The 25,138-nt window shown below is 49.9% G+C and overlaps 1 protein-coding gene across 25 annotated transcripts in view; it reads left to right on the forward strand.

The window, feature by feature from the left end:
• Nucleotides 1–25,138, forward strand: part of EHMT1 (euchromatic histone lysine methyltransferase 1) — a 229,824-nt gene that overhangs the window by 129,230 nt on the left and 75,456 nt on the right. For 19 of the 25 annotated variants that reach the window (XM_024252220.2, XM_063714603.1, XM_024252222.2 and 16 more), the window contains 5 exons: nucleotides 201–389; nucleotides 11,548–11,625; nucleotides 13,359–13,479; nucleotides 17,066–17,197; nucleotides 21,860–22,005. In XM_024252220.2, coding sequence (XP_024107988.1) covers nucleotides 201–389; nucleotides 11,548–11,625; nucleotides 13,359–13,479; nucleotides 17,066–17,197; nucleotides 21,860–22,005 — 666 coding nt within the window. The remainder of the gene's footprint in view (nucleotides 1–200; nucleotides 390–11,547; nucleotides 11,626–13,358; nucleotides 13,480–17,065; nucleotides 17,198–21,859; nucleotides 22,006–25,138) is intronic. The other 6 variants (XM_054521327.1, XM_063714606.1, XM_054521329.1 and 3 more) reach the window with 1 other exon arrangement.

The raw sequence follows: 25,138 nt of genomic DNA on the forward strand, positions 1-25,138 counted from the left end.
ACCCTGTCCTCCCTGCCCTCCTCACCACAGTCCACCTGTCTGCCGGGCTCTTCTCCAGACGGCAGGGGCACCTCTTCATGTGTCCCCGCCTCCCCACAGGCCCTTGTACCTCCGGGTCACCCAAGACTCCTCAGTGAAAGCAAGTTTGTTCATGATGTGCACTGATCCTGCCTTGGGGTGTACACCTGCCCGTGTTCTAGGGGGAGAAGGACCTGGGCGCCAGCAGCCTGCACGTGAATGGGGAGAGCCTGGAGCTGGACTCAGATGAGGACGACTCAGAGGAGCTCGAGGAGGACGACGGCCATGGCGCAGAGCAGGCGGCTGCGTTCCCCACAGAGGACAGCAGGACTTCCAAGGAGAGCATGTCGGAGGCTGATCGTGCCCAGAAGGTAGGTGTTGCTGTCTTGGGTGACAGTACAAGGGAAGAGTATCACAAAGTTGGCCATGGTTCTGAGAATTAGCAGTCTGGTCACTTCTAGACCCTGATAAAGTCCCCTATTTACAATTGGCTTAGATTTTTGTATTTTATTTTTCTTGATTTATTAGATTATTTTCATTCAAGAAGTATTTGTGTTTCTGTACATCATTTATTGAAGTAAACCTCGTTTTTTTTCCTGTGTTTTCTTTCTTTCTTTTTTTTGAGACAGGGTCTTGCTTTCATCCAGGCTGCAGTGCAGTGGCACGATCATAGCTCACTGCACGCAACCTCCTGGGCTCAGTGATCCTCCCATCCCAGCCCCCCAAGCAGCCAGGACGACAGGCTCACACCACCATGCCTGGCTAATTTTTAAATTTTTTTGTGGAGACGGGGGCTCGCTTTGCTGCCCAGGCTGGTCTTGAGCTCCTTTGCTCAAGTGATCCTCCCACCTCAGTCTCCCAGTGTTGGGAATACAGCCATGAGCCACGGTGCCTGGCCTCTTGAACTTGTTCTGGGCTCTAGATCGACAGGAATGATACTGCTGACAGCTTGAAGTGCTGATTGGCGGCTTGCTGTATGCTCGTTTGTGGTTGGCTTTGCGTGGCCTGCCACCTTGCACTGTGGACACCACACATGGGCCAGGCGTGCTCTCTTCACAGACAGCCTCATCCTGTGTCCACCCAAGGACAAGCACCAGCACGGGCCAAGGCCCTAGCCTTGTCGCAGCGGTGCTGTTGCCCCTGGCCAGGCATGGGCACCTGGGCCAGTGTCTCAGGGAAACCGAGGAAGTTCTTAGACATACAGTTTCGGAGTTAAATTCATGCCTTTTCAGTTCTGAGGGAGTCAGGAGTGACGCATTTCATAAGGACGAACAGTGGAAAGTTAAGAATCAAGTTGACGTACAAATTTGTGGTTTATTGTACAAGTGTGTCCAACCATGTTTATTTAGACGCAATCTTGTATCTAATAAGTTATTCTAAAACTAATAAGAATAGCAGTTTAGGTGAGTCCATCCAAATAGTGACTTACTGGAAAATGCATAATTTTAGTGGTTAGCTTTTTCCACTTTCAGTCAGCTTTGTGTGCTATGGGCGTATCCTTGAATGTATACAAAGCATTTTCTATCATTTGTCAGAGTTTTGGGGATGTGTTTTCTTCCTTTTGCTTCAATTTCAAAGTCTGTTGTACATTTTTAGCAGGTTTTAGGGCAAATTTTTGAATGTTGCTCCCAGCTTTTAGCTTGATTATTTAAAAATTAATGGGAAATATTACCATTAGATATTTAAAGAGGATTTAAAAATTTTTTATTTTAACATAATTATTAGTTTTTTCTCCTCTTACATGAAGAAGCATGAGGAAGAAAACACAGCATCATCACCCCGTTGTCCTGGTGGCTCTGACACTCTGAAACAGTCGCTACAGTCACTTCCTTAGACGTGCCCAGCACAGCCCGGCCCTCCCCGAATCTGAAACAGTCGCTACAGCCACTTCCTTAGACGTGCCCAGCACAGCCCGGCCCTCCCCGAATCTGAAACAGTCGCTACAGTCACTTCCTTAGACGTGCCCAGCACAGCCCGGCCCTCCCCGAATCTGAAACAGTCGCTACAGTCACTTCCTTAGACGTGCCCAGCACAGCCCGGCCCTCCCCGAATCTGAAACAGTCGCTACAGCCACTTCCTTAGACGTGCCCAGCACAGCCCGGCCCTCCCCGAATCTGAAACAGTCGCTACAGCCACTTCCTTAGACGTGCCCAGCACAGCCCGGCCCTCCCCGAATCTGAAACAGTCGCTACAGCCACTTCCTTAGACGTGCCCAGCACAGCCCGGCCCTCCCCGAATCTGAAACAGTCGCTACAGCCACTTCCTTAGACGTGCCCAGCACAGCCCGGCCCTCCCCGAATCTGAAACAGTCGCTACAGCCACTTCCTTAGACGTGCCCAGCACAGCCCGGCCCTCCCCGAATCTGAAACAGTCGCTACAGTCACTTCCTTAGACGTGCCCAGCACAGCCCGGCCCTCCCCGAATCTGAAACAGTCGCTACAGTCACTTCCTTAGACGTGCCCAGCACAGCCCGGCCCTCCCCGAATCTGAAACAGTCGCTACAGTCACTTCCTTAGACGTGCCCAGCACAGCCCGGCCCTCCCCGAATCTGAAACAGTCGCTACAGTCACTTCCTTAGACGTGCCCAGCACAGCCCGGCCCTCCCCGAATCTGAAACAGTCGCTACAGCCACTTCCTTAAGACGTGCCCAGCACAGCCCGGCCCTCCCCGAATCTGAAACAGTCGCTACAGCCACTTCCTTAGACGTGCCCAGCACAGCCCGGCCCTCCCCGAATCTGAAACAGTCGCTACAGCCACTTCCTTAGACGTGCCCAGCACAGCCCGGCCCTCCCTGAATCTGAAACAGTCGCTACAGCCACTTCCTTAGACGTGCCCAGCACAGCCCGGCCCTCCCCGAATCTGAAACAGTCGCTACAGCCACTTCCTTAGACGTGCCCAGCACAGCCCGGCCCTCCCCGAATCTGAAACAGTCGCTACAGTCACTTCCTTAGACGTGCCCAGCACAGCCCGGCCCTCCCCGAATCTGAAACAGTCGCTACAGCCACTTCCTTAGACGTGCCCAGCACAGCCCGGCCCTCCCCGAATCTGAAACAGTCGCTACAGCCACTTCCTTAGACGTGCCCAGCACAGCCCGGCCCTCCCCGAATCTGAAACAGTCGCTACAGCCACTTCCTTAGACGTGCCCAGCACAGCCCGGCCCTCCCCGAATCTGAAACAGTCGCTACAGCCACTTCCTTAGACGTGCCCAGCACAGCCCGGCCCTCCCCGAATCTGAAACAGTCGCTACAGCCACTTCCTTAGACGTGCCCAGCACAGCCCGGCCCTCCCCGAATCTGAAACAGTCGCTACAGCCACTTCCTTAGACGTGCCCAGCACAGCCCGGCCCTCCCCGAATCTGAAACAGTCGCTACAGTCACTTCCTTAGACGTGCCCAGCACAGCCCGGCCCTCCCCGAATCTGAAACAGTCGCTACAGTCACTTCCTTAGACGTGCCCAGCACAGCCCGGCCCTCCCCGAATCTGAAACAGTCGCTACAGTCACTTCCTTAGACGTGCCCAGCACAGCCCGGCCCTCCCCGAATCTGAAACAGTCGCTACAGTCACTTCCTTAGACGTGCCCAGCACAGCCCGGCCCTCCCCGAATCTGAAACAGTCGCTACAGCCACTTCCTTAAGACGTGCCCAGCACAGCCCGGCCCTCCCCGAATCTGAAACAGTCGCTACAGCCACTTCCTTAGACGTGCCCAGCACAGCCCGGCCCTCCCCGAATCTGAAACAGTCGCTACAGCCACTTCCTTAGACGTGCCCAGCACAGCCCGGCCCTCCCCGAATCTGAAACAGTCGCTACAGTCACTTCCTTAGACGTGCCCAGCACAGCCCGGCCCTCCCCGAATCTGAAACAGTCGCTACAGCCACTTCCTTAGACGTGCCCAGCACAGCCCGGCCCTCCCCGAATCTGAAACAGTCGCTACAGCCACTTCCTTAGACGTGCCCAGCACAGCCCGGCCCTCCCCGAATCTGAAACAGTCGCTACAGCCACTTCCTTAGACGTGCCCAGCACAGCCCGGCCCTCCCCGAATCTGAAACAGTCGCTACAGCCACTTCCTTAGACGTGCCCAGCACAGCCCGGCCCTCCCCGAATCTGAAACAGTCGCTACAGCCACTTCCTTAGACGTGCCCAGCACAGCCCGGCCCTCCCCGAATCTGAAACAGTCGCTACAGCCACTTCCTTAGACGTGCCCAGCACAGCCCGGCCCTCCCCGAATCTGAAACAGTCGCTACAGCCACTTCCTTAGACGTGCCCAGCACAGCCCGGCCCTCCCCGAATCTGAAACAGTCGCTACAGCCACTTCCTTAGACGTGCCCAGCACAGCCCGGCCCTCCCCGAATCTGAAACAGTCGCTACAGCCACTTCCTTAGACGTGCCCAGCACAGCCCGGCCCTCCCCGAATCTGAAACAGTCGCTACAGCCACTTCCTTAGACGTGCCCAGCACAGCCCGGCCCTCCCCGAATCTGAAACAGTCGCTACAGCCACTTCCTTAGACGTGCCCAGCACAGCCCGGCCCTCCCCGAATCTGAAACAGTCGCTACAGCCACTTCCTTAGACGTGCCCAGCACAGCCCGGCCCTCCCCGAATCTGAAACAGTCGCTACAGCCACTTCCTTAGACGTGCCCAGCACAGCCCGGCCCTCCCCGAATCTGAAACCGTCGCTACAGTCACTTCCTTAGACGTGCCCAGCACAGCCCGGCCCTCCCCGAATCTGAAACCGTCGCTACAGTCACTTCCTTAGACGTGCCCAGCACAGCCCAGCCCTCCCCGAAGGACAGGCGGCCCTGCCTGCACCGTGGGGGAGCAGCTGCCCCAGCAGCTGCCGCGGTCTCTGCACACACGTGTCTGTCACTCCAGTGCACTGTCTGTTCAGCTGTGTTACGCTCTTTCTGTCAAGTTACAAGCGGTATTCAGTGTCACAGTTTTGCTGAGTATGCCGGAGGCTCATAAGTGCTGTCTGCATTTACAGTGTAGCACTTTGATGTCACCAGGCCACCTCTGAGTGTATCCTCCCACCTGCAGAGACCTGAGGGGTGTGGTTTCCTCACCTTCCCCAGTGGGGCTGCCTTCTTGGAGTCCAGCAGCTCTTCATTGCTGAGTCATGCTTGGGGCTGAGCAGCCACCAGTGTTTGTTCCTCTGTAAGCAGCTTGCAAAGTAGCCCCTGCTCATTTTTCTTCTGGATTATGCATCTTTTGAATGTAGTCTGATGATCTTTTTGTCAATGAAGAGTTGATCTGTTGGCTCCAGTATGAGCTGAGGTTTTTTCCCCAGGTGGATTTTGGGTTTTTTTGTTTTGTTTTTTATTTTTGGGGGACAGGGTCTCGCTCTGTTGCCCAGGCTGGAGTGCAGTGGTGTGATCACACTCAGTGCAACCTTGAACTCCTGGGCTGAAGCGATCCTCCTGCCTCAGCTTCCTGAGTAGCTGTGGCTACAGGCACGTGCCACCATGTCCAGCTGATGTTTTTTTATTTTTTATAGAGACAGGATCCCACTGTGTTGCCCAGGCTGGTTGAACTCCTGGGCTTAAGTGAACCTTCCACCTCAGCTTCCAAAAGTGTTGGGATTACAGGCGTGAGCCACTACGCCCAGCCGATTTTGTCTTTTGACCTTGTCTATAGTGTCAGAACTACCAGGTACTAATCAATTTCTTTATGATTTCTGGGTTCTGTGTTCTAATTATGATAAACCTTTCTCACTGTTGATTTTGAATGAATTGATGTATGCTATCTTCTAATACTTCTTTTATTTCATTCTTGTATATAAATATTTGATTCATATGGAATTAAAATATCAGGTAGAACTGCTCAGAATGGGGGAAGTTTATGACATATTAATTATATCTCAATAAAGCTTTTAAAAGAAAATGTGAGGTAAGGGTCCCAGGGCTTCCCTCAAAATGCTTAGGTTTCAGCTCCACTTACTGACCGACATTTCTTCCCTTCTCATTTACAACACCACGTTTATCATGTACCATATGGGATATTAATTTCAGTCTATTTCTCGATTCTCTCTTTAAATTGAGGTTCTCATCTTCTAGAGGAACTGGATACTGAATAACTCTAGGTATTTGTCATAAAGTAAAACATTAAATGACTGTCAAAGCAAGAAAAGAATCAAGAAACAAAAGCAAAGCCAAGAAGAAAATGTGGTCAGTGTAAAACAGAACAAGATTGCAGGAATAGCCTTAACTAGATGGGCACTGACAATCAACAGTGATAGATTCGTTACGTAAGTGGCTCCAGAGAATAGAGAAGGATAGGAAAAGTACGCTAGCCCATTCTGAGACTAAAATATAGGCTGAACTCACCTAAATCCTAAATACAAAAGTCCTAAATACATTTTTTTTTTTTTTGAGACGGAGTCTGGCGCTGTCACCCAGGCTGGAGTGCAGTGGTGCGATCTTGGCTCACTGCAACCTCTGCCTCCCAGGTTCAAGCAATTCTTCTGCCTCAGCCTCCCGAGTAGCTGGGATTATAGGCACCTACCACCACGCCCAGCTAATTTTTGTATTTTTAGTAGAGACGAGGTTTCACCATGTTGGCCAGGCTGGTCTTGAACTCCTGACCTCAAGTGATCCACCTGCCTCGGCCTCCCAAAGTGCTGGGATTACAGGCGTGAGCCACTGCGCCCGGCCTCCTATATAAAATATTAATCAAATGCAATGACATATTAAAATAATGATTGTAAGGAAGTAGGGCTTACCCCAGGATGAGAGTGATTCATTACTAGAAATAGATTATTTAAAGACCAGGATTTACTAGGTTAACAGGATAAATGAGAAAAACTACACAGCGTATATGTGTTTTAAAAAAGGCATTTTATAAAGTTCAATCAGCTTTCTCTTTTCTGAATTTGGGGGGATTACATTGTGATTGCATGTACGACAACGGTACAGTTCAGTAAGATGGAGGAATGATGTACCTGTGTGGCCACCACCCAGATCAAAGCCTTGAATTTTGGTGGTACTGCAGAAGCCCACTGACCTCCCATCCCCAAAAGTAACCCCTCTCCTGAGTGCTAACCCTGTAGGATGGTCGTGTTTGATTTCGTTCTTTCTATAAATGGAATCACACAGAATGCATTCTTTCTTTTTTTTCTTTGAGTGTGGCTTATTTTACTCAACATTGTGTTTGTGGGATTTATTTATATTATTAGTTAATTTTCATTGTTATGGAATAGTAGTTTTCAAAGTGGTCTGGGTGGGGGCATTCTGAGACCTGTTCAGAAAGTCTGCAGATCAAAACTGTTATCATACTAATGCCCAGATGTTGGGTGCCTTTTTCACTGTCATTCATGGAATTACATATGATAGCGGCTTTGCTGTGGTGGCTGACACTGTGTCCTTGTAGTTTGAACATGTCTCAGCTTAAATTTCTACTATAGTACATGTGAATAGATACTGGTATTAACAAATACTCTATGGTTCTTGGTGCTATTTCAGAGTGTGCGGGGCCTGAGGCCAGGGAGGCGACCATACAGGTTCCTCCGTATGGCTGCTCTCGTGTCTGTGTCCGTCCCACTGTGGATGGCCGGTGGGTGGTTCCAGTGGGGCCATCCTGGAAGAGGTTCCTGCCAGCACCCTCATACAGGTGTTGCCCCAGGTACCCACTGGGAACGGAACCGCCATGCCTTGTGCTGGCCTCCATGGACCCTGCCATGCGGCTCCCCACGGTGGCTGCTCAGGTGGCCTTCTTCCCCACTGCCTCGGAGCATCCCCTCTGCTGTGCCGGCCACACTCGGTGCTGCCACTGCAGCGAGCAGATAGTGGCATTACGTTTTCAGTTTAATTTGCATTTTCATGATTTACAAGAAGGTTGAATACTTTTTCACATACTTACTTTACCATTTGGATGCCTTTTGTGAAGTGCCTATTCACATCCCAAACATTTATCTACTGGGCTCTTTGTCCATTTTGAAACATGTTTTGTAGGAGTTCTTTGGCCTGGAAACAAGCCCTTGTTGTGTAGTCGACATGATTCCTTCTTGTGCATGTGGCCTGCCTTTTCACTGAAACAGTATCCCGGTTTAGCCATTCTGCTCAGAAGCCACTTGCCAGAACCTGTTGCTTGACAGCTGGGTGCGGCAGCCACTCTGGGTGCTGGTGAAGGGAGAGCTGGACCCTCTCCCCTCTTAGCCTGAATCTGTAAGTGAGCCTGGTGTCCAGAGTTGTGTCCTGCTGGGTGGGGGACAGGCAACTTTTGGTCTGTGGCCTGCTACCCACCCCCAGGACAGATGTGGGAAGCTCCTGGCCTGCTATCCACCCCCAGGACAGATGTGGGAAGCTCCTGGCCTGCTCCTGACCTACTCCTGACCTGCTCCTGGCCTGCTACCCACCCTCAGGACAGATGTGGGAAGCTCCTGGCTTGCTCCTGACCTGCTACCCACCCCCAGGACAGATGTGGGAAGCTCCTGGCCTGCTCCTGGCTTCTCTCTTCCTGTTGCACTTGGGTGTCAGCCTTCTCAATCCACCTGCATCAGACTCCAAGTTCTCTATTTACTTTATTATTTTTGTGTGTATGTGTCTTGCTCTGTTGTGCAGGCTGGAGTGAGTGCAGTGGCAAATCATAGTTTATTGTAGTCTTCACCTCCTGGGCTCCAGTGATCCTCCCACCTCAGCCTCCAAAGCAGCTAGGACCACAGGCGTGTGCCACCATGTCCAGCTAAGTTTTTTTTTAAATTAATTTTTTGGTAGAGATGAGGTTCTCTCAGTCGACAGCCTCTCGCTATGTCGCCCAGGCTAATCTTGAACTTCCGGGCTCACGTGATCACCCTGCCTTGGTTTCCCAAAGTGCTGGGATTCTAGGTATGAGCCATGGCGCCCAGCCTCTTTTTAATTCTGATGTCAGCGGTTACCCCTTCTCTTTCTAATCTCCTTGGGTTTTCAGCTTCCGCTTGATTCCTTACAGCTGTCGTATGCACAGTGATCAAGCAGCCTCTTATAAAGAAGCTCTTGTTCCTTCCTTAAAAGTCGCTTTGCCAGAGTTTTAGAAGGAAGTGGAGTTAACTGTGGTGTTAATCTGCTGTTAATTGGTGGTTTCATTGCCTTGTCTTGTTTTTAAAATAAGAAACCTGTCCAGTGACATGAAAACTCCTGTCAAAGCTGACTGAAGTGTCGGAATGCTTACAGAAGGGTTAGAACATTTCGATGGTCAGTCGTGAAGCGAGGGAGGAGAGGCTGCTGCTTTCACCTCTGACATGAATGCAGCAGCATTGACTGTTCCTGCTGATTCTGTAAGAGAAGAACCGGAAATAAACATTAATATTTTAAAAGACAAGAGAGAAGAGTTTGCTGAGAATATACTCATCCATCTGAAACATCCAGCAAAATCAGCTCAAAAACTATTACAGCTCCTAAGCTGACCTTACATGTGATCAAGACACAAAGACCAGTTATTTTCTTGTATAGCTGCAATAACCAATTAGAAAATGTAGTGTCAGCATTGTCAGTAAAATCAATAAATGTCTAGGGATATTTTAAAAGATTTTCTATGTAGAAAATTTCAAGCTCCACAAACACACAGAGGACAGTGAGCAGTCTCCAGCATTTGGCCTCGTTCTCCACACGTGGGTTGTCTTGGAGCAGATATTTCAGTAGGGATCTTTAAAAGATGAGGACTCTTTGAAAGACAAACCACAATATCAGACCTAAAAAGTTAGTTGTAATTTCTTAATATCACCAGAGTACCTAGAAATAAACTTAACAAAAAAAAAGAGTGTTCCTTGTTAATGTGGAGGAAAACTATAAAACTGATGAAAGAGGTTAAAAATTAAGTTCCTAGAGAGACTCATTATTTGCCTGAGTGAGAAGATCCATCATTTTATTTTCTCCATGTTTGCCTCTAAATTCAGAACAGCTCCCATCAAGATCCTAGCAGGACTTTTGTGTAACTGCTGGTTCTGAAGTGAGGGTGGAGGTGGAGACCCTCTGGAGTAGTGGTGGGTACTGTGCACAGTGGGGAACACCCGAGCTCGGGATGTGGCTGCCAGAGGGGACACGGCTGCCGGAGGGGACGCTTACTCAGGAGCGCTGAGGCGGTTAATGAGTGGGACAAGGGAGGCTGTGACATGTATAAAGGTCGATTGTAAGACTGGGGTATTAAATCAGTGGTCAAGGGGTCATGAACTTTTTAATAACTATGGTTGGGCCAGTTGACTAATATTTTGGGAGAAGGCAGCCTGCACTTGTGTCAGGGCACATAACAAATGTGAGCTCCATTCTGGAGTCCGACAGTGGTGCTGGCTGCACAACTCAGAATATATTAAAAACCACTGAACCGTACACTTTGCAGGGTCGGTTTTAGAGTAGGTGAAACATATCTTACTATGGCTATTATTTTAAAAAACAAATTCCAGAAGATTTAAAGTGTCAATATAAAATATTGAACTATGGGTAAAAATATTGGGAACTGTTTTTTCCAATCTCAAATGAGGACGTTCTTCTAGTGTAAGCCATGAAGGAAATGATGGACCCTTTGACTTGTTTAGATAAAACTCAAAAGTTCTGTGTAATAAGAGATATCACAAACGGAGCTTTAAAAACTTGATAGGAAAAACAGGGGTCTCGCTGTATTGCCCAGGCTGGTCTTGAACTTCTGGCCTCAAGCAGTCCACTCGCCTAGGCCTCCCGGAGCATTGGGATTACACGTGTGAGCCATCGAGCCCGCGGAATACACCCTTGCTGTGAAGTCGCATGGGTGCCTGCCCACTGGGAAATGCAGAGAATAGTGGAATAGTTTAGCAAGAGCAGCCCATGCCGCCTCAGAGAGTGCCGGGCACAGGGCGGACGGAGATTCACGTATGTTTCAGTGTCTTTTGCACTGAACGTCTGTTTGTGTATTGCCTGTGCTTATGGAAAAGATAAATACAGCAGAAAAAATAAGATGTGTCTGTTCTGGTGTGGAAAGAATTCCAGAACATATTTTTAATTAGAAGAAAATAATATTCACAGAACTGTTGAGTGTCCTGCCATCTGTGCAGACTAGAAATGCACTGTTGTCTGTGGGCCCACGTCTGCCTGGATGTTCACTGGAAGGAGGCGTGGGCAGCTTAGCTGTGGTGGCTCCGAGGATTGGATTGGGATCATGGGTGTGTGGGGGTAGGTCTCACACTGTGTATTGTTTTGTGGCCTCTGAAAATCTTTTTATGATTGTTCTGTGTGTTTTGTGACGTGTTTATTGAATTATCCCATTCATAAGATACATTGAGCACCTGAGCCCTCACTAATCCAGCACCCAGCGGGTGAGCTCTTGCGTCTCTCTGGTCCCGATGTGGAGACAGGACCGGGGAGCAGAGTGGAAGCTCAGAGTGTGTCTCTGGCCCTGCCTGGACCAGCACTCGGTCACCCCACACACCAGCCAGGGCTGGAGCAGGCAGGCGGCGCCCCCACCCCTCAAGCGTCTCTGGCGTGTGCGGCCAGTGCATGTTTCGAGGTTTGCTTTGGATCCGTCATCTGCCACTAAAGGATGTAATTGGTTTCTGTTTTCTGTTTGGGTTCCCGCTTCGACTGTGTGGCTGATCAGATGGACGGGGAGTCCGAGGAGGAGCAGGAGTCCGTGGACACCGGGGAGGAGGAGGAAGGCGGTGACGAGTCTGACCTGGTAATGCCCAGCGCCTCCTCCTGCGTCTGTGCTGAAGTAGAGGAGATGCAAAGACACCAGCGTCCTTCAGTCCTTTACCCAACCCTTGTTGCCTGAGCGCTCACCCATGTGCTTGGAGCTGGTCATGGTGATGGCCACAGATGGGTCCTGTCCTGGCAAAGCCTCATGAGAAAGACGCTGTGCAGAGTTGCAGCGCAGGGCTGGGCCTGGCACAGGGCTGCCCCGGCTGCGTGCTGGGTGGGGTGGAGTTGAGTGGCCTGTGGAGGCTCTCAGAGGGAGAGGGTGTGGTGGGAGCCGGCAGCAAGGACAGCTGTTTGGGATTCCGCTGCATCGGCTGATGTGCGAGAAGGAAGGGCTGGATTTGAAGGTTTCCAGGTAGAATGGCAGAGGGAGAGGGTGTGGCGGGAGCCAGCAGCAAGGACAGCTGTTTGGGATTCCGCTGCATCGGCTGATGTGCAAGACAGAAGACCTGGATTTGAGGATTTCCAGGTAGAATGGACAGAACTTTCTGGTGGTGAGGACAGGAGGGAAGAGGGGTTCTGCTCCGTCCCTACTGAAGCCTGTTATTCCTTGAGGAGGGTCCAGATCGGAGTTGTGCACCCTGGTCTGTGGGAATTGGGGGTTGGAAATGGGGAAGAGCAGCGAGTCCCCAGGATGGAGCCCCAGGAAACCCCCAGCCTGTGAGGGCTCCACAGGGGAGGAGAAGTTGGCTCCTGAGTCTGAGGAGGAGCTGTCTGTGCCGTGGGGGGAAAGCTCGGCAAGTTTGGGTCACATGAATTGGGAAATGCTCTGAAACAGGAGAAGTGGCTCACGGTGTGGGCTCATCACACCAGCGAGTGGGAGGAGGACACGGGGGCCGTGGTGTTCGGCGATGAAGGGGTCTGTCTTTGGGTGGCAGAGGGGCAGCTAGATTTCCAGCAGCAGCAGCTTTGGGTGCGGCGCTTGCACAAATTCTTCCCAAAAGTTTTGCCGTGCGGGGAGCACAGGGGAGCCGGGGCTGTGTGTGCTGCAGACAGGGCTCCCGGTACCGTCCTCACGTGGGACCCGACTCAGGAAGAAGGCTGCCCAGCAACAGGCCTTGTGCAGGGACACGTTCAGTTGGTCAGCAAGGCCCGCGTGCTGCCGCTGTGCCTGCCTTGAATGTCCCTCCGCCCCTGTGGCCTGCACGTGGCCTCCCGTGGAGGGGCGGGAGCGCCTGCTGTGCATCTGTGTGTGACGTGTGGCGTGGATCCCCTTGCCGCATCCAGATTTTAGAAGCAGATGCTTAAAACACATCTTGAAATATTATAAGTTAATTACAACCTCTGTCCTTGTTCTCTGTGTAGATCATTCATGTGGGTAGATTCTGAAGCAAGCCGAGCGTTGATTGTCCCTTTTCTTGTGAGCGAGATGAACGGACCCTTTTCCTGAGCTTATTTGTTTAGTTCCTGAGTAGAACTTTCCAATTTATTTATTCTTTTATGCCAAACTCAAATAAGATTTATACACTTCACTTTTTGTTTTTGTTTTTGTTTTGCCTCTAAAGGGACTGAGCTTAGAGAGATAGTTAGGAAAAAGCACAGGGTGCCTTTAAGCATGTGACCCAGGAAAATGTCTACAAGTTAAGTTCACCATTTAATTGAAGATCAAGACATAGCCAGTGTTCTGTTTTGCAAGAAAACACTTGTAGTGCTCTTGCCTTCCGTGGCTTCCTGTGCTCAGTGGTTTATATGCCTGCCCGTTTGGTTCTCCAGAGTTCGGAATCCAGCATCAAGAAGAAATTTCTCAAGAGGAAAGGAAAGACTGACAGTCCCTGGATCAAGCCAGCCAGGAAAAGGAGGCGGAGAAGTAGAAAGAAGCCCAGCGGTGCACTCGGTAAATGCCGTGGGGGTGTGGGCCATCACGGGGACTGCCTGGGAGGGGGATGGGGCCAGGAGGCCCACCTGGGGTTGGGGGGCGTAGGATTTCATTAGAAAAGAGGGCATCACTGTTTAAAAAAAATGTTTGAAATGACTTTGTTAGAGAAACTCAAGTGATTCTAAAGTAGTTTCCTTCTGGCCAGTGTAGTGGACGTTGACTTCACTGTTGTTGTTTTTAATTTTATTTTTTATTTTTTTGAGACAGGGTCTGGTTCTGTTACCCAGGCTGGAGTGCAGTGGCACGATCTCAGCTCACTGCAGCTTCCACCTTCTGGGCTCAGGCGATCATCCTACCTCATCTCCCCAAGAAGCTGGGACTATAGGCGTGTGCCATCATGCCCAGCTTATTTTTTTGTGTTTTTTTTGGTAGAGATGGGGTTTTGCTATGTTGGCCAGGCTGGTCTCGAACTCCTGAGCTCAAGTGATCTGCCCGTTTTGGCCTCCCAAAGTGCTGGGATTACAGGTGTGAGCCACCGCACCCGGCCCCAACTTCATTGTTGAATGTTGAACCAAGGTGAATCATTTGCTGCCTGCATGGGTGACTGGAACCTGTGGCCTGCACAGGCAGCTCCCACGTTGTGTGCAGGAAGCGGCCCCTCAGTGAGGCACCTGCGCCTCGGTCAGAGTCCCCTGTTCCAGAGCAACTTTATGAATCACAATGTGAATGTAGGAAGGAAATCTCCTCAAACCCAGAAAGGATGCAGCAGGTTTAGGGTGCCAAGGGCCATTTTTGTTTTCAGCTTAACCGAGGTACACTTAGCATACAATAAAATGTACAGAAATAAATTATACAGTTTGACAAGTTTTAACGTGCTTCTGACCTTGAATCCATCACCACAGTCAGATGATCAGTGCCACGAGTGCCTCTGTCACCCCGGGTCCCTCCTGCCCTTTGATAACCTGGCCCCTTCCCTGCCTCCCTTCCCTGCTTCCAGGCAGCCCCTGGTCTGCTCTGTTTCTGTGTATTGGTTAGTGTTCTGTAGAATTTTATATAGACGGAATTGTGCAGTTTTTCATCTGGCTTCTCTGAGTATAATTGTTTTGAGTTGCCAGGCTGTCGAATGGCCAGGAGTTTGTTTCTGTCCATTGCTGAGAAGTGTCCCATTGTGTGGCTGCCCTACAATCTATCTGTCCATTCATCCGTCCACGGGCTTTGGGCTCTTTCCAGCCTTGGCTGCTAGAAATTAAGCGGCTGTGAACATTTGTGTGCAAGTCTGTTTTGAACAGGTGCTTCCCTAGATCTTGGTTAGATATCTGGGAGTGGAATGGCTGAGTAGAGTGGTGTGTGTTCAGCTCTTCAGGAAGCTGCCAAGCTGTTTTCCAAGCACTCGTCCTGTTTTAGGTCCGCACAACACACAAGCATTCCAGTTCCCCTCTGTCCACGCCAGCACTTGTTAGGGTTAGTCTTTTTAATTCCAGTGGATCTGTGGGTGTGCAGTGGTGTTTTACTGTAGTTTCAGTGCTGTTACCTAATGAGTAATGAGATTGTACATTTTAGCCTTCATTTAGTTTTTTTTGAAACGTGTCTGTTCACATCTTTTGCTCACTTTTAAAATCTGGTTGTTTTTCTTCTCATTGGGTTAAAAGAGTTTTTAAAATATTCTGGAGACAAGTCTTTTATCAGGTGGATGTTTTGCATGTATTTGTACCTAGTCTCTGACCTGCCTTTTCATTTTCCTAATGCTGTATTTAGAAGAGCAAAAGTTTTTAAGGTTTTCTTGAAGTCCAAGTTATGAGTTATTTTACTTTGTGGTTCATACTTTTGTGCTCTAAGAAATCTTTGACAGACCCAGGTCACAGAGGTTTTGTCCCTTGTTTTCTTCTTGGCATCTTACAGGTTCAGCGCTTGTGTGTCAGTTCATTTTGCACTGATGTTTGAGTGAGCTGTGGTGCAGGCCCCTTCTTGGCAGTGGATGTGCAGTTGCCATAGGCACTGCTGCTTGAGTTGACTTTTCTCCCCCTGTTGACATTCAGTGTGTGGGCTGTTCCTGGACATTCCGGTCTGTTTCATTTATTTATTTGTTTATCTTTATACCAGTGTCACCGAGTGGCAGCACTTTGTTTTTATTCACAGTGATTTTGGCTAATCTAGATTCCCCAATGTAGAGTACCTCTGTTAACTGGATGTTGGGGAGGCATCATCCCCTGAAAAGAGAGGGTTGCGGGAGGCCTGGGGCGTGAGGCAGTCACCATGGAGGCTCCTGGCGTTTGAGGGTGGAGGACGTGTGAGCCCCCCGGGAGCTGCGTGTGGTGCTTCAGTTACGTTTCTGTTCACCTCAGTTTATTGATTCAGATCATAACACCAGATGTGGCTTTTACTGTTGGCCAACAAAAGCATTTTAGAGCCAAGGCTAAAAGTTGTTTTTGGGGTAGAGATTTCATCTTTGTCATCTTGGCTGTAATGTGCAAAATGTGTGCTTTTAAATATTCACAGAGGAGTTTGAATTTTATTTCTTTATGAATTTTTTATTTAAATCTTCTTTTCGTTTAAAACTATACAAAGTGTACTCCTGTTCTTCGAGTTGATGATGGTGATTTCTCAAAGGTGGTTGACTTTTCCTGTCTTCTAAGATCTAAGTGGAGCATGTGGCTTGAATGAAAAGACTGGTTACCATACCTCCTGTGCTAGTGTTCATTTATTTCCAGCATTGAAATAAGATTGGTGACTAGTCCCTAGAAGCTTGGCTGTGAAATGTGACCATCTGCCCTTGGCCAGAGTTAGATATTACCTCGTATAGGTACACACTTTCATAGGCCTCCTCAGTGAATGCCCTTGTGATTACAAACACCCAATTTTATACATCTTTCTCCGGCCCTCCTGGGAAGTGTGGACAGGCTGGTCTGGCCACCACTCGTGTGTCCTTGAGGGCAGGGAAGCCCACAGAAGTGTTTGCACCCCCCACTGCCCTCGCTGCCAGCCTGGGGGCACTGGTCCTTCTCACAGCACCCTGCTTCCTGGCACCTTCTGTGGGTGTCGTGAGCCTCCCGTGTTTACTGGAGTCAACACTGATCCTTTCCGGGAGCCTCCCTGGATGTCAGCCAGGACGCCCGGGAGGTCATTGCTTTCTGTCTGACACAGATTTGCCTGCAACACGGCACCTTGGGCCATCTCTTTAGCTACTTTACATCTGATCTTTCAAATCTGCAAGTTAGATTTTTCTGTTTTATTTAAAAATAATCTACAACATATGACTACCATGTTTTTATCTGTTTCTTTGATCATTTGATAGCTTTTATGTAGTTGGTATAGTTACAGAGAAAGATGTACTGACATGTTGGTGCCTTTGTTTTTGTCTATACAGCTTCTCTCCTCCCCCATGAATATTATGTCTAAAAGGGGGAATTAGCAAAATAATATGCGGGAGAGAAAATGATAGTGAAACCGGAATGGTCTAAACAATAGTGGGTTTCAACTTGTGATTTTGAATGGATTAATTAGAAGTAGTCCATTTCCTAGGGCCCCAGCCTTGCTGCCCTGTGCGTCTGGGTGGGTGCGGCCACCTGGGTGCATGGTGTCTGATGTGTGTGCCTTTCATACCTAGGTTCTGAGTCACATAAGTCATCTTCAGGAAGCGCTGAGCAGACAGCACCAGGAGACAGCACAGGGTACATGGAAGTTTCTCTGGACTCCCTGGATCTCCGAGTCAAAGGAATTCTGTCTTCACAAGCAGAAGGTGAATGTGGTGTTGTAACTGAGACCGGGCACCATCTTGGTCCTTTGTCTTCTGGGCTCCTTCCTCTGTATTAGCATGATGCCCCCTGGTGGACACTAGTAGAAGATCGGGTTAACTGCATCACCTCCAGCTGAGGTGTAGACAGGATGGGGTGCGTTTGCTGTGTCCCGGTGTTCAAGTGAAGAAAGAGACGTTACGGAAACCCTCTAAGAGTCAACTGGCAAAGCCCAAGCACGGCCCAGCGTGGCAGTCGTCTCTCTCCGTGGGTCAGGCGTGCTCCGTGGAGGATTGCCTGCGGCCAGACGCCCTCCCTGGTGGCATCTCAGGACACAGAGGGACATACTGTTGAATAAGGTGTCTCTGATTGGCTGAAATATGTCCCTGGTCAGTGTTGAGCTGAGAGTTCTGACATACGTTCTGTAATGGAATGTTCGTATTTAGTGTATTTTTGTACCTCTAAATCACAGGTGAATCAGCAGCTTCTGTTGGGAGTTGTTGTGCCAGAAGTTGTCAGTTCTCACACTTTCTATCAGTTTTTTCTCTTTTTAAGCAACTTAGAAACCTTATATGAGTGAAAAGTAGCTAATAGCTATTTGATTATTTGGGAAGATTTATTTGAAGCATGATGTGGAGGAAATGAAAATCTTATTTACATTCCACACAGATCTTGGTGGTGTGGCATTACAGACTACTGTAAGGGGCTTAATGGGCCATTTAAAAATGACAAATAGCTAGCTTTTTAGGGTTTTGAACACTGAGGGAAGTTTGAGTCACCTATGTAATTCACCTAGGAAATCACATCTTTAGCTTAAGATAGAAATCTTAGGCTAGTCCAGCTGGGCACGGTGGCTCACGCCTGTAATCCTAGCACTTTGGGAGGCAGAGGTGGGCAGATCACGAGGTCAGGAGATCGAGACCATCCTGGCTGACATGGTGAAACTCCGTCACTACTAAAAATACAAAAAATTAGCCGGGCGTGGTGGTGTGAGCCTGTAGTCCCAGCTACTCGGGAGGCTGAGGCGGGAGAATGGCGTGAACCTAGGAGGCGGAGCTTGCAATGAGCCGAGATGGCGCCAGTGCACTCCAGCCTGGGCGACAGAGCGAGACTCCGTCTCAATTAAAAAACAACAACAACAAAAAAGAAATCTTAGGCTAGTCCATCATGGAAACGATGATATTTTTTCCTCTTCTTGCACCAAATGGAGCAGAACCCCCCCTCAAGTATCACGAAGTCCTTAGCATAGTCACTCCATGCTTTCCGAGTATAACACTGAGTGTTTCAGTTCTCTAAACTTGCTTTTAGATTTGGAGGTCTCAGGAAGTTACTTGGTTTTAAGTAGTAAATAGTATTTGATTTTGTCAAATCGACTCCTGGTGTGGTGGCCTTGGGCATGCTGAGTGGCAGGAGACAGGGAGCTGGCACATGAAGGCTGTTCCACCTGTCAGTGTGCGCCTGCTGTCTCTGGTAAGGTCGGGGGAAGGTAGCTCTAAAGGAAGGATGGTGTCGAGCATCAGGGCCAGAGGGCGAGGGCCAACACAGAGCCGGAGGAGAAACGGCAGCGAGTAGAGGCTCCTCAGCTTGTGTGACATTTTGTAAACTGCCTCCCAGAATTGATTTACCTATGTTTGATCAGCACTGATTGGTCAGTCAGCGATTGGCCTGTTCAGTCATGCTCTTGATGTAGATCATCAGTGTGTAGAAGAGACAGGCGGTGGTGCCCACTGTGCTGGTGCTGGCCGTGTGGCCCGGGACCCCAGAGGAAGGCAGTGGCCAAGTGGTGCTGGATGGGGTCTGGGGCTCTGGGAGACCTGGGTGGCGTGCGTCTCAGATGGGACAGGCGCGATCGGCCTGTGGAGTGTGCTGAGCAGGTCAGTGGGGGCAGGTGATGCCGCTGGTTGTGGTTCAGGGGGTCCAGGCTTGAGCCTTGGGCCAAGGAGAATATGAAGATGAGAAGTCCTCTCCGTATGCATTCGTCTCTTTCCCCGTTGCCTTGCTCTTGGGCCTGCCTTATTGAGGTTGAATGGTGATGTCACCCAGCAGCGAAAGGAGGCAGAGGGTCTGAGCCTGGGAGAGGCCAGGAGTCGGTAACCATGGCAACGTGGGCTAGGGTGGGAGAGCCAGAGCTTGGTGGAGGTTGATTGCTTGAGGCTTGCTTCAATCATTTTGTTTGATGTCCCTAGTAGTTCCACTGCGGGAACAGAAACACTTCACCTCCACGGAGGTGTCTGAGCCACTGCATTGTTATCCAAGCGTGTAGGCCCTGGGTTCTTACCTATCTCACTGCAGCCTCTTGGCCGCTGTCGGCCGGTGCTGTGGTAGGACAGTTATCTCACAGCGTTGTGGGGTTTGTGTGTGTTTTCTCCTTTTAAAAATCAGGTTGCTGAGCAGGATCATCTCAGAGGCCCCCCCCCCCAGCTTTAAACTTGTAGTGATTTGAATTCAAGTTTCACTTCATCGTTTTCCTGGTCTTCAGGAGTATGGGTGATCCAGAGGCAAGGCTGGGACCTCGGGCAGCACATGATTAGGAAGTGCCTCCTGCACGGAGTCCTTGACGGCAGCGTGGACTGTTCACATGCTTTTTGGCTCTTTGCACAGATTTGGATTCTCTCCTGGCGGTGACCAATATCAGATTCCAAATGGGCTAGAGACAAATGGAAGCGGCTGTGGGTGGCTCAGCGTGCGTGTTGTTAAAAGATGCACTAAGAGGCTGGTGCGGTGGTTCAGGCCTGTAATCCCAGCACTTTGGGAGTCCGAGGCGGGCAGATCACAAGGTCAGGAGATCAAGACCATCCTGGCTGACACGGTGAAACCCCGTCTCTACTGAAAATACAAAAAATTAGCCGGGCGTGGTGTTGGGCACCTGTAGTCCCAGCTACTTGGGAGGCTGAGGCGGGAGAATGGCGTGAACCTAGGGGGTGGAGCTTGCAGTGAGCCGAGGTCGCGCCATTGCACTCCAGCCTGGGCGACAGAGCGAGACTCCGGCTCAGAAAAAAAAAAAAAGATGCACTAAGGCACAGTGCAGCTTTTAAAGGGTTTCCTTGAGCAGCGATTCATGAACCAGGCAGCTCCAAACCAGAAGCACGTCGGGAGCTGCACTGAGGAAACACGAGGGGAAGGATTTTTAGGGTAAACATGGGAGTAGAGCCAGGAAAACACCCCACTGGTTCATGACGCAGTTTCCTCATTTGTTCTGTCCCTGCTGGAAAGTCCCTAGTTCTAGAGATTGGTTGGCTGCTTCTAAATGGTAGAGCTTAAGTTTTATTTTTCTTTATTGTAGGCATTTGCCAGAAGTAGCCCAAGATATCTTTTGTTTTCAAATCAAGCAAGGCCAAGATGGCCTCCTTGGCTCAACTGGCTTTGTTCAAGGATTCTGTAGTCTTGGTCTCCATTTTAATTTATTTTAACACTATATTTTTAGATGTGAAAAACAAGAGTTAATTTTTTTTTTTTGAGACGGAGTCTCACTCTGTTGCCAGACTGGAGTGCAGTGGCACAATCTCGGCTCACTACAACCTCCGACTCCCTGGTTCAAGTGATTCTCCTGCCTCAGTCTCCTGAGTAGCAGGGATTACAGGCACGTGCCCCACGCCCAGCTAATTTTTGTATTTTTTTTTTTTTTAATAGAGACGGGGTTTCACCATGTTGTCCAGGAGGGTCTCGATCTCCTGACCTCGTGATCCGCCCACCTTGGCCTCCCAAAGTGCTGGGATTACAGGCGTGAGCCACTGTGCCCAGCCAAGAGTTAATTATTTTTAATTAAGAGAGGTAATAGTGAGTATTTGAGACAATGATTCACCTTCTATTTCTGCTTTGACTGTTTAACAAGAAAGAAAACGTGAAATGCGATCTGGCTTCCTTTGGGAGCAGCACCCGCTGTAGCCACTTGCCAAGCTTAAGGGTCTTCCTGGCAGCTGCCCTCCACCCCTGCCCCTGCCACTCAACAGCCTTGGCCTTGCCCGTCTCTCCCATCCCGGGCTGGGGCAGGGCGTGGGGGCACCAGCCCTGCCTGTGCTGGGACGGGCCCAGGGCCGCCTGCCTGACCACGGCTCTGCTGCAGCCTTCCCTATGGACGATGCCGTCATTGTCAGCCGCATATTCAGCTCCAGTTCTCCTGTGGTTTATCTTTCCTTGTTTTTCCTGGTGCTTTCCTCTTTCAGCCTAATAAATGGGCTCTTTGGACTATTGTAGTAGGTGAGTGGGATTCTAGATAATAGATGAACCGTTATTAAAACCTTCCAAACTGATTTTTTTTTTTTTTTTTTGTGGCTGCCATTCTAAAACCAAGTAGGAAAACAAGGTCTTAAAGGGCAGTGAATGCTCTTTTGTTTGAAAGCAAAAGATTTAGGAGCTACTGCCAGAGGTACCATCCTCTGGCTTTCGAACTTGTGTCCTGGGTCCTGAGAACCTGACAACACAGGTTAATAGGTGCCTCTTGAGACCCTGGCAGGGGGTTTGTTAGCTGGGGAGGCACAGGCCGCCCCTTCATGTTGCCAGGTGGTGGCCATCCCCGCCCCGCGCGGGGCTGTTTGTGTTGGGTAATCAACCGCATCGCTTTCATTTCCTGGCGTGTGAGATCACTGTTGAGGCTATAATCGATCACTTTCTAGATGTTCTTTTGAGGTCAGGATTGCATGAGCTGACATGTGTCTGTGTGACGTTAGGGTTGGCCAACGGTCCAGATGTGCTGGAAACAGACGGCCTCCAGGAAGTGCCTCTCTGCAGCTGCCGGATGGAAACACCGAAGAGCCGAGAGATCACCACTCTGGCCAACAACCAGTGCATGGCTACAGAGAGCGCGGACCATGAAGTAAGCACGTTTGTTTTCATTTAAAGCAGCCACAAGGAGTGAGTGAGAAAGTCCAGCCCAGCAGTGGCCCCGACAGCCCCTTGAGTGAGTTGTGCTGCATGACCAGGGAGGGAGCCTGAGTGGATTCTGCGCAAAACCAGTCGAGCAGATCCCAACAGTGAAGTCACGGCAGATGATGAAACACAGGTCTAGAGCTTGTTAAAAAGGAGGATTGTGTAGACAAATTCTTTGAATGAAAATGGCCTGTTGTATTTCTTTTTTATGATCATGGTTTTGTCAAAGTTTTTCCTACCTTGCTATAAACAAAGTGAGTGGATTGAGGCAGGATAGTTACACCAAGGTGGGTCCAGAACTGCCCAGAACTGTGGTTCCCGCAGGGCAGGCCCCGCAAGGGCCGGGCCTCGGCCACCTCTCTCCTTTCACCAGGGATCACAGACTCAGAGGGTTCAGCACGTCCCGTCTCTGCTGCCTCTGGGACAGGAGGGGGGATCAGGCAGAGCACAGACGGAATTAATGTTTTTTGAGAATTTCTCCAGTTCTTTTTAACAAGATTTCTTTCAGCCCTTAGAGCCTCGTGACCATGGCTGGCCATGGTGAGGGTCCGAGCAGGAGGCTTGTTGGCACCAGGCAGAGAGGCACCACATGCAGTCACACTGCTCAGGTGTCTGGCTGCCCCGGGCTTGCATTTGCTGTGGCCGAAGTCAGCACGTGGCCATTAGTGTCGTCTGCTTCCTGAGGGGTGCGTCAGGCTGTTGCTTCAGTGAGTTTCCTGGTCTTATTGGCCAGCGGATCCATCTTCAACTCGATTATCGAGTCTTAGCTGCACACTGTGGAAATAAGTGAACTGTGAACAGGACAACCATTCATGTAGCAATGCTGGGCATTATTCCAAGCCTTTTGCGTAGGGCACTCCTCCAGGTCTCATGGCAGCCTGTGCAGGATCGGCCGTCGCCCAGGTGGTATAGGTGAGGCCCGTGAGAGGGGCCAGGTGGCGCCTCCAGACTCACCGGCCTTCTGTGAGGAAGGCAGGAATGGGAGCCTCGTTCCAAAGGTCAGGCCCGACCGCTGTGTCGGGGAGCATGGGCAGCACCCAGGAGGAGCGGGCAGAGCCCTGGAACAGGCCAGTCAGTTTCGCCCACAGGCCTCACCCTGGTGCCTGTTGGCGTGGCCGGGGTTTCTGATTCAGCAGGTCTGGCCTGGCTGGGATTTTGCTTTTCTAGAGTGTTCCCGTTTCTCCTGATGCTTCTGGTCCAGGGACCACACTTTGAGAACCACTGGTTCTCCTCTTCTCCTTCTCCGTAGGTGTTAAACAGGATCCAGTGGAGTCAGGTCCCCGTGTGACACGTGCTTCCCTGTGACTTTTCTCTCTCTATCTCCACGTTTCCAGTGCACGTGCCTTTACTCAGACTCTGACACTGGCGTTGCTTTTGTCTCATCCCAGCCTGGCTAGGCGACCTCTGCTTCAGCGCCTCTCATCTGTGGCACGTGTGCCCAGCGGGCTCCCCATGTGACGGCTTTTCCCACCTCTGAGTGTTCGTGTCACTCGCTGCATGTTCTGCCACACTCGGCCCCTCTGCAGAGCCCCTCACTTGTTTCAAAAGAACTTTCCATAGTGAAAAGTGAGGGCACAGTTAGCCTTCGGAATCCTCGACTCGGCCTCCTCCATCACCAGCGTTCTCTCCCCACCCTCCTTTCTTGGTTTTGAACTACTTACTATTTTAAAGCAAACCCCATTTTACTACTGAATAGCACAGTATGTTTCTATTAAGATCAAAAAGGGACCGTTGTCTCACATAACAGCAATGCTTTTCACGTGTAACAAAAATAACAATTTCCTGTTATTATTTAGTGCCTAGTCCATGGGCAAAGGCCTGTTGACAAAATGCCTTTTACTTTTTTTCTCTCTTTCTAATTGGATCCAAACTGGTTCCATTCATTAAATCAATCTGCTGCAATGTCTCTTAAGTCTTTTGTGTTTCTTTCACCCAGAACATTCTCTTTGTCCCGCACTTCTTCCCATTTGCCACGCTGTTGGCTGAAAGAATCTGGATTCCAGATTCTGGACTTAGCTCATAACTTTCTTCTGTTGTGTAAGTCATTTGCCTTAGTTCCTATAGCCTGAAAATTAGATTCAAAGACTTGGTTTACATTCAAGTACCTAAGATTTTTATTTTATGATTTAATTCTGGCGAGAATGCTGTGGAGGTTCGTGTGCTGGGAGTGGTGCTGAGAAGGCTCTGGGTTTCTGAGGCGGCCGCCCGTCCGTCCGAAGGCCATACCATCCTTGGTGACCACTGCCTGCATCCATTGTTTCATTCAAAGTTTCAAAATGGTGATTTTGCCATTCTGTCATTCCTCCTGCAAGTACAGGCTGGAATTCTTTGGTACAGAAGAACTTCCCCACATCTGCTAGGGCTGTTTCGTACCTCTGAAACAAGCTTCAGCCGGGATTGGCAGAATAAATAGCTACTTGTCTTTGCAGAGTAATGAATGGGTGCCCTAACAACCTCTAGTGGTATCCAGAGGGCTTGATTTTGCTTCTCTCTGTCCCCTCTCCACCTCCCTTTCTGCCTTAGCATTCTTAAGAACTCATGGCCTTCTCTGTATTCGATGTGTGGTAAGCTTTTTTTGTTTAAAATTAAACAAAAGATCCCTTGGGTTCTGACTTATTTTTTGGATAGAAAACTCAAAATAATAATAAATTAAACGTAGATCCCGAAGGGACCATACAAAACAAACATTGGGCTGAACAAACCAACTTCAGCTGAGCTCTGGTAAACACCGCCAAGGTGGAGAAGCGGAGCCTGACTCCCCCCCCCACCCCCACTCCCCGCACCGCCCCACTCCCACTCCCCCTCTCCCCACCACCCCCAGCCTGTCCCCGCTCGTGTTCTTCCCCGGCAGCCCCGCCCAGCAGTCTCTGTCCCAACTCCCACAACGCCCACTTCCAGGGTCAGTTTCACTGTTTAGGTTTGTAGCTTCACCTGCGGCACTGCTGCCCATCTGTCCTTCAATTTCTGTATTGTTCTTGGTCCCTTCTTTTTCTTTCAATGTATCTGTTGAGCAACCCAGGCTGTTGGAAGCTTCGAGGTTCCCATAATCTGGATTCCGTGAATCCCATACTTAGGTGGCA

This window comes from Pongo abelii, chromosome 13, assembly GCF_028885655.2.
Source record: "Pongo abelii isolate AG06213 chromosome 13, NHGRI_mPonAbe1-v2.0_pri, whole genome shotgun sequence".
Classification (NCBI taxonomy): Eukaryota; Metazoa; Chordata; class Mammalia; order Primates; family Hominidae; genus Pongo; species Pongo abelii.